General features: G+C 44.1%; 1 protein-coding gene across 3 annotated transcripts; it reads right to left on the bottom strand.

Annotated features, from left to right (window-relative positions):
* Nucleotides 1-406: 406 nt before the first annotated feature.
* ATP5F1C (ATP synthase F1 subunit gamma) lies at nucleotides 407-13,521 on the bottom strand. Of its 3 annotated transcripts, XM_039369518.1 has the most exons (10): nucleotides 13,344-13,521; nucleotides 11,674-11,708; nucleotides 10,977-11,108; nucleotides 10,654-10,858; nucleotides 9,746-9,889; nucleotides 8,720-8,784; nucleotides 5,790-5,945; nucleotides 4,750-4,846; nucleotides 2,879-2,923; nucleotides 407-545 (listed from the first exon to the last, which is right to left on the bottom strand). In XM_039369518.1, the coding sequence occupies exons 2-9, from the start codon at nucleotides 11,690-11,692 to the stop codon at nucleotides 2,917-2,919; spliced, it is 825 nt and encodes a 274-aa protein (XP_039225452.1). In that variant the 5' UTR covers nucleotides 11,693-11,708; nucleotides 13,344-13,521; the 3' UTR covers nucleotides 407-545; nucleotides 2,879-2,916. The 3 variants fall into 3 exon arrangements, with proteins under 3 accessions (XP_039225452.1, XP_039225453.1, XP_039225454.1); XM_039369519.1 differs by lacking the exon at nucleotides 2,879-2,923 and having other exon boundaries at nucleotides 13,344-13,520; XM_039369520.1 differs by lacking the exons at nucleotides 407-545; nucleotides 2,879-2,923 and having other exon boundaries at nucleotides 4,746-4,846.
* Between the last annotated feature and the right edge of the window lie 255 nt (nucleotides 13,522-13,776).

Genomic DNA, 13,776 nt, shown 5'->3' with positions numbered 1-13,776 from the left:
TTCATTACTCAACTAGGTAACATCATCAACGATTTTGGGTCCGTGATTCAATTTTCTTTGTAGCAGGCCAGTTAAAAAAAGTTTGTCCCATTTTAAAGGATGCTCATATTGGAGCAAGCCACTTAAAAGATTGACCGAGAAAGTTGTGAGTGCAGATCATCTTCAAATAAAAACCATTCATTTAGTGACAGTTCAAAGTTACAACAGCACTGAAAAAAGGGGACTTATGACAACTTTTAACAACTGTCTTCCTTAGCAGTGGAAATGTCAGACTCAATCGTGGTCGTAAGTTGAGGACTACCCGTATCTAATGGTGCAAACTGCGGCACAATGAACAGCCTGTTATGAAGCTGTCCCTATTCATCACCTTTCACGCCCAGTTTTCCTGACAATCACATAACGGAGGAAACTTTCATGTAGGACTTTATTTGCAATACAAATTTCAAAGAGATGGGGATTCTCTGCCTGAGAATTCTTCACAGAACGACAGATTAATAATCTTCTCCCTTGAGAAAGGAACTGCTTGCTGGAAGACTCTCCTTTATCTATAAACAGAAACGATGTATTAAAAAGAGCTTGAACTCAAATTCATAACTTAATTGAATGTTTCATTTACCGATCCTCCAGTTCTGTCAAACGGTGAACCGCTTCTACGTTCCTCCTTCCCCCCACCACACACACACTTGCTGTCTTGGCCTGAGCCTCTGAAAAACTCTTTGTAGAGGATTTGTTAATTAAATAGTTAAAATTGAGCTGGGTGCTCCGGTGTGATTTTAATTCGGTAAGACAGATCCTTTTGTGTTCGCACTGGGTTATCTGGCAGCTCCCAGTGGGAATTTTTAACTGCTCATTTTTGAAGGGCTTGCAATAGCTTCACAAACGGATCTCAAATAATACTTTAAAATTGCAGCTCATTATAATACAGGTGGAAACATTACACTATCTTAGGAGAAATATTCTCCCTGGTAAGGCTTGTTCTAAGGGAGTCTGTTGGAACCAATGCCAGAATCAGTAACAGATTGAAATGGAATTAAGGCAAACTTCTAAGGCAGGGGTCCTCAACCTTGGCAACATTAAGATTTTTGTGGACTTCCACTCCCAGCTTTGCTGGCTGAAGAATTCTGGGAGTTGAAGTCCACGAGTCTTAAAAGTTGCCAAGTTTGAAGACCCTTGTTTTAAGGCAATATTTCTCAAACTTGGCAACTTTCAGATACACGGACTTCAATTTCCCCATGCTGGCTACAGAATTCTAGGAGCTGGAAGTCCACGTGTCTCGAAATTGCAAAGTCTGAGAAACACTGCTCTAATCCAAACAAGAGGAAAATCTCTAATTCGCTCTTGCTCGTGTTTGTGCATTAGGTGGCTGCTTTCAGTGCAATTCGTGAAAGTTAGTACAAGCTTACAAACTTAAATGTAGTTTCTGAGAACCAGTTTGGTGTAGCAGTTAAGGCGCTGGCTTAGAAACCAGAAGATGGTCCCGCCTTAGGCATGAAAAACTGGCTGGGCGATTTTAGGGCAATCATCAGGAGACTGTGAGTTCTAGTCCCACTTTAAGCCTGAAAGCCAACTGGGTGACTTTGGGCCAGTTACTTTCTCTCAGCCCAACCCACCTCACAGGTTGTTGGGAGGAAAAGAGGAGGAGAAAGAAGTATGGGGTATGTTTGGTACCTCGAGTTACTTACAAAATAATAAAAAGGTGGGATAAAAATTGGATGGATGGAGACAGATATGATAGAGCTAGATAGATAGATAATGATAGAGATGATAGATAAGATAGATAATGATGATAGAAAATGATAATGATAGATAGATGATAGACAGACAAGATAGATATGTAGATAGATGATGATAGATAATGATAGAGCTAGATAGATGATAGAGCTAGATAAATAGATGATAGGATAGATAGATAGATAGATAGATAGATAGATAGATAGATAGATAGACAGACAGATAATGATAGAGCTAGATGATAGGATAGATAGATAGATAATGATAGAGCTAGATAATGATAGAGCTAGATAGATAGGATAGATGATAGAGACAGACAAGATAGATATGTAGATAGATAAATGATAATGATAGATAATGATAGAGATATAGATCAATAGAGGATAGATAGACAGAGACAAGATAGATATGTAGATAGATGATGATATAGATCAAAAGATGATAGATAGGATAGATAGATGATAATGATAGAGCTAGATAGATGATAGGATAGATGATAGAGACAGACAGACAAGATAGATATGTAGATAGATGATAATGATATAGATCAATAGATGATAGATAGGATAGATGATAGATAGATAGATAGATAGATAGATAGATAGATAGATAGACAGACAGACATGACAGATGATAGATATAGTCAGATAGACCTCAATGTGGAATGTCTTTTACTACATTTAGTTGGTTTCTCAGCTACCGTTTCTGTTATCAAAACAGTTTATCTGCCATGGTTTACTTTCAATTGACCTCTGATCTGGATGACCGCCATGCTGCTTTTGAAGAAGACCCATGTTTGAATCCAAAGAACGCCAACCCCAGTTATATCTTCGGCCTCGCTGGTCTACTCTATACTCCCCCAGTATCCACCAAGAAGAAGCATAGTTTCACAGTATTTTAATACATCGACATCCATAATAATGAAAATACCCTGGTTGATCAACATCCATCTTGCACATATATTACAGGCATGGAATTGATTTTTTAGTAAAAATGCTAGCAGCCGTGATTGGTGCAATTGTCAATCGTTTGCAAGCGAGCATCTGAACCAAAGCAGAAAGTCAGCTAAACATTTCCCACCACTATTAAAGATATTTCCATGATCTACTTTTTTTTTCTCGGCTTATAATTTACGATCCCGTTTTACCTGTTGATTCTGGATGAAATTCACTTTCGGATTAGCCCTTATTGCCTTGATTGTGGAGTTGTTTGTTTTTTTTTTAAAAAAAAAGATACACAAAAAAACATGCAGTGAAGCATCAAGCAGTGCAGATTAAGGCAGAGAAATCGCTGCAGACACACAAGGTAGAATCAACACGCGTTAATGAACTGTGCCGGTTTAAAATTAAATTGTAACCTCAAACGAGGTAATAAGACGGGTCAATTAGCGGATGGATTACAAAAAAGGCAATCATTTTCCATTCTACGCCGCATTAGATTCCTCCCCCCCTCCATTTAACAGAATTATGGCAGACAAGTATTAAAGAATCATTTTTTGCCTCCTATGAATGTCTCTGTAAAAAAAAAAAAAAATTAAGCAGAATCTGAGCTTTGCAGGAAACCCCGTAGGATCTCTGTGGCAGAAGACTGGATGACAGCTGCTGCTGACCTGGCTATCAATGGGATTAATAACCGTGTGTCAACTGAAAACTCCCCACAAATTGTCCCCGAAACAAGTGACTTTTAGGGAACGTTCACCCTGTCTTCCGTTGTAGCTTGCCAAAACCTTTTCGAGGTTCCACTTTAAGACCTCCCCCTAAGAAGGCACTTGGACCTCTCGTGGTGGCGGGTCAGACCCACCATGACATAAAGCATATTCTTGATTCTGGAATTTTTAAAGGGAAATTGCAGTACTTAGTGCAACGTAAAGGATATTCGCTGTCTGAAGCCACTTGGGTGAAGACTAGCGATGTCAAAGCTGACAAACCTGTTCTATAGCAGTGGTGGCGAACCTATGGCACGGGTGCCAGAGGCGGCACTCAGAGCCCTCTCTGTGGGCACGCGCGCCGTCGCCCCAGTCCTGGGCCTTCAGCTGGGTTTTATAAAACCTTTTCGCTTTAGGCCTCCGCTGCCGTGTGCAAAAAAAAAAAAAAAAAGGTTCAATCGGTCAATTTCAACTTCCCGCGGGGAAAAAAAAAAGATCTTGCAAAGTTGGAATTGATTGATAGAACTTTTTAGTCTCACCCAGTCTGCCGTTACCACTGCAGCCATGCCCATCCAATGGGCCACACCCAGCCAATGGGCCACACCCACCCGGCACTCAACAATGCATAAGTGGGTTTGGGGTTGCAGTTTGGGCACTCGGTCTCTAAAAGGTTCGCCATCACTGTTCTATAGGAAACACCCTAATAAACCAAGAGGCAATCCCTAACGTGTGCTTTTGTTTACATTACAGGACCTGTCCTTTTCTAAGAGGGGCCAGATGTCAACGCTGCTAACATCGGATGTTTGCGAACAGGAGGACTGTGGGGTCCTTGGTTCTCTTTGAGTTTGGCAGTTTTCTTGCAGACGTTTCATTACCCAACTAGGTAACGTCACCAGTGCTAGAGTACTGATGATGTTACCTAGTTTGTGTAATGCAGTGGTTCTCAACCTGTGGGTCGGGGCCCCATTTGGGGTCGAACGACCATTTCACGGGGGTCGCCAAACAACGAAGTCCGCCATTCCCCCCCCCCTTTTCCTTAGCTGTGCTACTCCCTTTTATTCTATTGGCTTTTGAAAGCCAATAGAATAGACTCTCTTGAATAGAGTCTAATTCTATTGGCTTTCAAAAGCCAATAGGAATTGTCCAGGCTGTCTCTGCCCTGCTGAGCCCGCCAAAAGTCCCATTCTGCAAACGGTGCTGCACCAGTTGAGTAGTCCTCGACTTACGACCAGTTGGGGGTCGCGGCATTAAAAAGGTTGAGAACCACTGGTGTAATGGAACTTTTGCAAGACCACCACCAAGCTTAGACAGCATGAAGGACCCCCACAAAAATAAATAACCAGAACTTCAGGGAGACATCTGTCCATACTTACAGAGCTGCAGCACCAGAGATGATCTCAATCAGTTCCTTGGTGATGACAGCTTGACGCGTGCGATTGAATCGCAGGGTCAGCTTGTCAATCATCTCAGCTTTAAAAGGAAGGGGGGAAACAAGAAGGGAGGGGGAGACCATTATTTCATATATCACATATAAGGCAGGAAAGCTGGCTGGATGACTTTGAGCCAATCACCAGATGACTCTGAGTTTTATTCCCGCCTTAGGCATGAAAGCCAGCTGGATGGGCCAGTCCCTCTCTCTCTCAGCCCAACCCACCTCACAGGGTTGGTGTTGGGGAAAAACAGGAGGAGAGAATTATATATGTTCACTGCCTTGAGCTGCTTATCCAAGTAATAAAGGTGGGATTTTTTTTTTAAAAAAAATCTAATTAAAAAGAGGTCTTTCCTTCCGCTAAAGTAGTGTTTCTCAATCTCAGCAACTTTAAGATATATCAACTTCAGCTCCCAGAATTCCCCAGCCAGCATGCTTGCTGTTGGTGAGATTGGGAAGCTCTAAGCCAGGGGTCTTCAAACTTGTCCCTTTTATGACTTGTGGACCTCAACTCCCAGAAATCCTCAGCCAGCATGCCTGGCTGAGGAATTCTGGGAGGTGAAGTCCACCAGTTATAAAAGGGTGAAGTTTGAAGACCCCTGTTCTAAGCTAAATTATCTCTTTCAAATACTCTATTCCTTAGCTACAGCAAGCAAAACGTAACTATTTTGTCTGTTCTTAATGCTTTATCGCTCATAATATTTAAATCTGGGTTTTTTAAAAACCTGATTGCTTTTTAAGATATTTATCATTTTTATGCAAGCCTCCCGGAAGCTATCTAAGAGTCAACTCATCGATCAAAGGTTTTTGACCGTTGGAAGCACCTTCTATATTTAAGAAGAACTGTGGTGTCGCAGTGGTTAGAACGCGGTATTGCAGGCTAACTCTGCCCACTGCCAGCAGTTCAATCCTGACTGGCTCAAGGTTGACTCAGTCTTCCGTCCTTCCGAGGTCGGTAAAATGAGGACCCAGAATTCCACTTACAGGCATTTTTACTGGCACTATCCATAGCGGTCATCCGAGCGCTCTGCTCACTCGTAGTAGATTCCTTCATGGAGTAGAAGATGATGTTCGCCAATACAAACTCCTGGTAGTTTCTCAGGACATCCGCATCGATGTCATCGTAGATGCTAATGCTTTCTGTAAAGAGCACAACAGTTGGTACAGCTTGTTCCTTACAGCCTTGAGCGTATAGCAGGGGTGTCACATTCAATTTCATTGAGGGCGGCATCAGCATGCTGTTGCCCTCAGGGGAGGGCTGGGTGGGTGTGGCCAGGGTGGGTGCAGCCTACTGGGTGGGTGTGGATGGAGTGGGTGTGGCCTGCTGGGTGGGTGTGGCATCATTCGCGTCAAGGGTGCCCGTGGGGGCCTGGGCAGGAGTGGAACAGATCTGAACAGAAGGGGGTGGGACCAGGGCAGAGCCCATCAAGCTGGATATGTGAAGTAGGCGAAGGCCATTTGCTGGCCACTTCCAGGTGATGGTGCATTTCTTCATTCCTCACAAAGGGTGACCCCTCCCCAGCATGCACCCAGGGGCTGGGGCCGACGCGGCAGGGGCTGGTTCCTCGCTGTTTCCAGACGGCCTTGTGGAGCTAAGACTGAATGCGTTTCGGCATAGACGGCCACCACAAAATTGTACACTGGCTCCCGGCTGGCCTGGGCCAGGGCCAAGGAAGGGGGGGGCGTTCCCTCACTGTTTCCAGGATGGTTTTGTGGGCCACATGAAACCACTTCACGGGCCGCATCCGGCCCCCAGGCCTTGTGTTTGACATGTCTGACGTATATTATGTAGGACAGAGGGATACAGCAACGTCCATCTGCATGCATTTAAATAACAGTTCAGATTACTGGGCAATTCAATACATAGGAAAGTGACCTGCATTCATTAAAGATCTAATGGAGATCTTCCAATATCTCAGGGGCTGCCAGAGAGAAGAGGGGGGTCAACCTATTCTCGAAAGCACCAGAAGGCAGGACAAGAATCAATGGATGGAAACAAACCAAGGAGAGAAGCAACCTGGAACTAACGAGAACTTTCCTGATAGAACAATTAAATCAGTGAAATAACCTGCCTCCAGAAGTTGTGAACGCTCCAACACTGGAAGTTTTTAAGAAAAGACTGGACAGTCACCTGTTCGAAATGGTATAGGGTTTCCTGCCTGAGCAGGGGGTTGGACTAGATGTCCTCCAAGGTCCCTTCCAACTCTGTTATAGATTAGATCAGGGGTCTTCAAACTTGGCCTTTTTATGACTTGTGGACTTCAACTCCCAGAATTCCTCAGCCAGCCTCCATTTTGTTTGTTAGATTTAAGACAAGGGTCTTCAAACTTGGCCCTTTTATGACTTGTGGACTTCAACTCCCAGAATTCCTGAGCCAGGCACACTGACTGAGGAATTCTGGGAGTTCAAGTTCACAAGTCATAAAAGGGCCAAGTCTGAAGACCCCTGTACTAATACATATTTAGTTCCTTTCTACCTCATTTTTCTAGGCATTGATAAAAGGTATCCCATGTTCTAAAACAGGGGTCTTCAAGCTTGGCCTTCTTATGACTTGTGGACTTCAATTCCCAGAATTCCTCAGCCAGCGGAGGAATTATTTTTTTCAAAAACTGATCGGTAAATAAAGAAGACACAGCTATTCCTCCACTTATGACCGTAATGGAGCCTGTCGTGACAATCATAAAGCGGGTCACCACATAACCAACCTAATTTTACAACATTTTTTTTGCGGCGGTCACTGTCAAGTGATCTTGCTTAATGATCACCGTAATTTGCTTAAGAGCCGTGGTAAAAAAGGTCGCAGCACTGGTTGTGATCACGTGCTGCCTCAGTTAATGACCACACCATTTTTAACGATTAATTTTCCAGTCCCAATTGTGTTCGTAAGTTGAGGCCTGTCTGGAATTGGTGAGGCAGATTTTACCTCACGCAAAAGCTGCAGGACAGTGTTGGTGTAAGGCAGGGGTAGGCAACCTTGACTCTTTTATGACTGGTGGACTTCAACTCCCAGAATTCATGAGCCAGCCATGCTGAGGGGAAAGGGAGAGGTTTCCATGCTGAGCCATGCTGGCTCAGGAATTCTGGGAGTTGAAGTCCACCAGTCATAAGAGAGCCAAGGTTGCCTACCCCTGGTGTAAGGGAAAACGCTATTGTTTAAACGCTAGCTCATATAATAAGAATCGAACAGAATAACAGAGTTGGAAAGGGACCTTGGAGGTCTTCTAGCCCAACCCCCTACTCAGGCAGGAAACCCTACCCCATTTCAGACAAATGGTGTTCCAATCTCTTGATAAAAACTTCCAGTGTTGGAGCATTCACAACTTCTGGTGGCAAGCCGTTCCACTGGTTAATTGTTCTCACTGCCAGGAAATTTCTCTCTTTGATGAGTTTCCATCCGTTGCTTCTCGTCCTGCCTTCAGGTGCTTTGGAGAATAGCTTGACTGCCTCTTCTTGGTGGCAACCCCTGAGATATTGGAAGACTGCTCTCATGTCACCCCTAGTAATTGAGGACAAGGTAAGGGACACAATGTTGTGTAACCAAGGGGAGAAGGCTGGGATGGTCACATCGGGCTTCCTACTTTGGTGTATAGTCTTTTGTGAAGGCTCTTCTCAGGAAAGTGGGATCATGCACCATTTGAGAGAGAGAGGGGAGGGGAAGGAGGGAGGGAAGACTGGAAATGGCTACTCACTAGCCCAGGGGTTGGCCACCTTGGCTCTTTTATGACTGGTGGACTTCAACTCCCAGAATTCCTGAGCCAGCCATGCTGAGGGGAAAGGGAGAGGTTGCCATGCTGAGCCAGGCTGGCTCAGGAATTCTGGGAGTTGAAGTCCACAAGTCATAAAAGAGCCAAGGTTGCCCACCCCTGCCCTATACCATTATAGACAAACTAGCCGTTTTCAACTCCTGGACTTACCAGCCCCAGAAACCGTCTCAAGAGAATATATTGGCTTCTCATCAGTCTTATACGAAATGACAGACCTGGGGGGGGGGGGGGGAAGAAAAGAAAATTAATTTGAACCATACTGCCTTATCTGTCCCAGCTTCAAGTAGAAGATGTACGTATTTCATGAAAGAATATGCCGATGCTCCACTATCAATTTTAAGGCTGCCTTTTCTTTTGTTTTGAAAAAAATAAAAAATATCAGAACCTATTGATTAGCAAAAACTAACAATTGGTTCCAACAGGAAATGATTTCCTTCAGCCAGCTAATAATAACAATGATAATAAAGTTGGAAGGGACCTTGGAGGTCATCTAGTCCAACCCCCTGCTCAGGCAGGAAACCCTACACCATTTCGGACAAATGGCTGTCCAGTCTCTTCTTAAAAACTTCCAGTGTTGGAGCATTTATTGCTTCTGGAGGCAGGTTGTTCCATTGGTTAATTGTTCTCACTGTCAGGAAATTCCTCCTTAGTTCGAGGTTGCTTCTCTCCTTGATTAGTTTCCATCCGTTGCTTCTTGTCCTGCCTGCAGGTGCTTTGGAGAATAGCTTGACTGCCTCTTCTTTGGGGCAGCCCCTGAGATATTGGGACACGGCTATCATGTCCCCCCTCATCCTTCTCTTCATTAAACTAGACATACCCAATTCCAGCAGCTGTTCCTTATATGTTTTAGCCTCCAGACCTCTAAAGTTGTTCCTTTTGTTTGGATTCTGTTCAACTGTTTACTCTTAGGCGTCCTTGGTGTTCTCTGAGCTGGGTTGTTGTTTTGCAGATGCTTCACTACCCAAACTAGGTTAACATCAGTGTTAGCAAAGTACTGATGATGTTAACTAGTTTGGTAAACACCCAGCTCAGGGAGCACCAGGGACCTTTCATATTAACCCTGAGCTACATTCTCCTTTATCGGTGTTTACTCTTAATTAAAGTAAGTCAGATCAAGGAGTTATTCTGCCTGGAAAACGCTCTTCCTAGATTTCAGAAGAATGGGATAATTCTTGCCTGAACCGATTGTAGATGACGGAGCCTTCATCAAACTCGTATCCAGAATTCAGCAGCTCCAGAGCAATGACCGAGGCATCTCCAAAAGTGGGAGGCTTCCTTCCAACTTCTTTAAAGTTCAAGAGAAAATTATTTCCATGTGTCCTAAAATTAAGAGTAAGGTTGTTATGCAACACATTCCAAGTTGCATCAGGTTCTAAATCCAGGTTCTAAGAAACACCCAGAAATTTCAGTTGATCTCTGATCCAACAACTAGACCAGGGGTCTTCAAACTGGGCCCTTTTATGACTTGTGGACTTCAACTTCCTGGCTCAGGAATTCTGGGAGTTGAAGTCCATAAGTCATAAAAGGGCCAAGGTTGAAGACTCCTGAACTAAACTCAGCATATAGATCAGGGGTCTTCAATCTTCGCCCTTTGATGACTTGTGGACTTCAATTCCCAGAATTCCTCAGCCAGAGTGCCTGGCTGAGGAATTCTGAGAGTTGAAGTCCACAAGTCATCAAAGGGCCAAGTTTGAAGACCCCTGACATAGATAGTCCTTGACATAAAAGCCTCTAACGGAGCCTGCACATTATGGTTGAATGTGACAACAGATCAGCCACGTAGCCAACCCAATTCTATGACCTTTTCTTATGGCAGTTGTTAAGCGAATCACCACACTTAAGCCAATCTGCGCTTGTGAAGTGAACAACACAGTCGTTAAGCAACGCAATGGTTTGCTGTGGGCCTGGTTTGTGCCAGTTTTCGGCAAAACCATCGTAAAACACAGAGTGCCACAACTGTGAGTGTGAAACACAGCCACAGGTCACTTTTCTCAGTGCTGTTGTAACTTCAAATGGTCACTAAATGAATGGTCGTTAAGTCAGGGACAACTTCAGATTGTTGAGCCCCCAGAAGAGCAGGTTACCTTTGAAGGATGCCTCTGAGCTTGTCGCCAATCCCAACCACCATGACCTCTTTCCCTGAACCCGTCAGGTTGGAGAACTGGCTCTTGATATGTTTGGCCACAGAGGTGTGGATGGCCCCACACAAGCCACGATCCGAAGACACTCCAATAAGGAGATGCTTTTTCTTGTCCTCAGGGGGTTTGATGTCCACTTTTTCGTAGAGAGCTGCAAAAAAAAAAAAAAAAAAAAAAAAAAAGTGAGAGAGAGAGAGAGATGTGGCCCCTAACAATGAGTAACTATCAAAAGACCCAGGGATCAGGTACAATGGAGGAAAATCCCTTACCCAACGCCCCCACGCCGTAAACTCTGGCAGGTTTTAATTCTCTCTCCGCCCTGGAATATTTTGCAGCAGCAACCATCTTCATGGATTTAGTGATTTTCTGGATATTCTTGATAGACTTCAAACGTCGGGTAACTGAATGGATTAGAGGGCATGAACTGAGGTAGGATTTCAAGTAGACAAAGAAAATGGCAGAATAAAACCAAAAGTACTATGTTTTTTATATACTGCTATATAGAGAGTACTAGATTCTTAAATGGAACTATAAAAAGAAGATACAGTCATGATTTCAGACTATTTAGGTAAGGGGTCTTCAAACGTGGCCCTTTTATGACTTGTGGACTTCAACTCCCAGAATTCCTCAACCAGGCACGCTGGCTGAGGAATTCTGGGAGCTGAAGTCCATAAGTCAAGGGATCTTCAAACTTGGCCCTTTTATGACTAGTGGACTTCAACTCCCAGAATTCCTCAACCAGGCACGCTGGCTGAGGAATTCTGGGAGCTGAAGTCCATAAGTCAAGGGATCTTCCAACCTGGCCCTTTTATGACTTGTGGACTTCAACTCCCAGAATTCCTCAGCCAGTGTGCCTGGCTGAGGAATTCTGGGAGTTGAAGTCCACAAGTCATAAAAAGGCCAAGTTTGAAGACCCCTGGTTTAGGCTACTATCTCAGGCCAATAAATACAACATAAAACACTTACTGTCTTTCAGAGTCGCCATGTTCCTAACTTGGGTCCTGAAAAAAATAAACACATATTTGCAATATTTCATAAATCGAATGTGCCTCGTTCGGTTGCTAGATTAACAAATATATAGAACAGCTGCATTTTCTAAAGAATGCTTATATAATGCTTGTAATTGAACTCAGGCTCACTTTTCAATAAGTGCACTAAAATTCAAGATACAAACCTGACAATCTAAGGCTGCAAAATAAAAAAAGGAAAACATGCTTTTTGCGATTGTCTCCTAAATATTCCATCAGAAGAGATCAAGTTGTGCGCTTTTCCTCAACATTGTTTTTTTATACCTTTTTTTTTTTTTTTTTTTAATGGAAAATACCACCCATTTTAGGCCACCTTAACCACCCAGAAAACCATCAAGGGTGGCTGGCCATCATTAAAAAATCTCCAGTTTTTGCACTATGCAATACAGTTCAGCAGTTTGATCAAAAAAATAAAAAAGATGAAAGCTCTCTACGTAACAACAAGGTGTCTTTTACGTTACTTCCCATGCCTGCACCAAGAAAAAATAAAACCTTGGGGAATATGGCTAAAAGGAAAAAAAATATGTCCTCTCTCTTTTGTTAAAGTTTTCAGAACCAAAATGTTCTTGCATTTAAATTAGATTTGAGTAAAGAATATGCTGGCTTCATCCCACAAGAGAAACAAATGCTTTGATTCCTGAAGGGATTCAATTTTTTGCTGACAGAACTGAATCATAAACTGGTTTAGGGGCCAGGTTTGTGGTTTTTTTTCTCATTGCCTTCTCATTTTTACTCTCAGCTGCCCAGAGTTGTGTTCTGAAGATGGACAACTCTTTCAAATAAAATAATTCAACTGGGGGTGGGAGGGCAGGAGAAAGAAGAAATGAAAATGCTTGGGGGGGGGTGTAAGGTGTCAGTTTGCAGAAACTGCCCAGGCTCCCGCAAACGCATCTCCAGAAACTCTGCAAAAAAATGCAATTCAATCTATTTTCCAGGCAGGCCACATAATAATCTCTGCACTTCAGCCACAGGCAGGCAGAATTATTTTATTTGTGGAATTAAAAAAAAAACCTGAACAAGCAAAAAAGGAAATTAAAACGTGACAGGGGCGATGGGCATGTTAGGGCACGCCCCCTCCTTAGGGACCTCTTAAACACGGAATGTGATTAGAATTAAAAGTTAGAAATTAAACCTTTGTGAAAGTCACTGGCTGAGACAACTGAATCAGGTAAGATCAGATTCCCAGTGAATGCAAGTAATTATAATTATAATTGATAATGATAATAATAGATCAGATTCCCAGTGAATGCAAAATAACAACAGCAACGACATAATCCCCACCCAAGTAACTTTTATAACTGAGCCTTAGGTAGGAGGGCACAGATTCCCTAGAGTTCCCATGCTGCTGGACTCCAGCACCCATCAGCCACTGTCCCCAAGGTGGCGGGACTTGGGCCACATGGGAAAGAAATCCCAGGGAAACTCAAAGCAGCTTTCCACGCCTGCCAGTCTGACTGCCCCCCCCCCCGAGGCTTGTCTGTAATGACATAGGGTCTCCTGCCTAAGCAGGGGGTTGGACTAGATGACCTCCAAGGTCCCCTCCAGCTCTATTCTGACTTAGGGAGGCGAGAGCGCCTCTGAGCACGTGCAGAAACCCGCCCGGCTCACCTTCCCCCGAAGTACCACCGCGGCTGGGCGTGGGCAGCGACAATAACAGCAGCAGCGCCGCCGCCGATCAAACTCCTTCCCGCCGCCTCGTCCCACTGGCCGTCGCCGGCTGCAGCCGCTGCTGAAGGTCAGGGCGCCCGTACCGCGCATGCGTCGCGCTTCCTCGCCTGAACCGGGCGCAGGAAGTGAGAGAAACAGCAGTGACGGCTTCCGGGTGAAGCGCCCCCACTCTCTCTCTCGCTCTCTCACATCCTCTAATTCCTCTCTATGATTTCTCGGACACTGAGCTGGCCGGCTAGAGCGGGCAGCACTGCGGCGGTCCTCCAAAGAGAACTGACGTCACGAAGCTGACGTGCTAGAGCGACCTCTCACTTGGATGATGTGTAGACATAATAAAGGAAAAAATAATTTAAATTATTAATTGAGGTTTCAA

This window comes from Crotalus tigris, unplaced genomic scaffold, assembly GCF_016545835.1.
Source record: "Crotalus tigris isolate CLP2741 ecotype Arizona unplaced genomic scaffold, ASM1654583v1 scf7180000021160.8983255:1529534, whole genome shotgun sequence".
Taxonomy (NCBI): domain Eukaryota; kingdom Metazoa; phylum Chordata; class Lepidosauria; order Squamata; family Viperidae; genus Crotalus; species Crotalus tigris.
The sequence above is the reverse complement of the archived record's forward strand: the minus strand, read 5'-3'. Positions and strand labels throughout refer to the sequence as shown.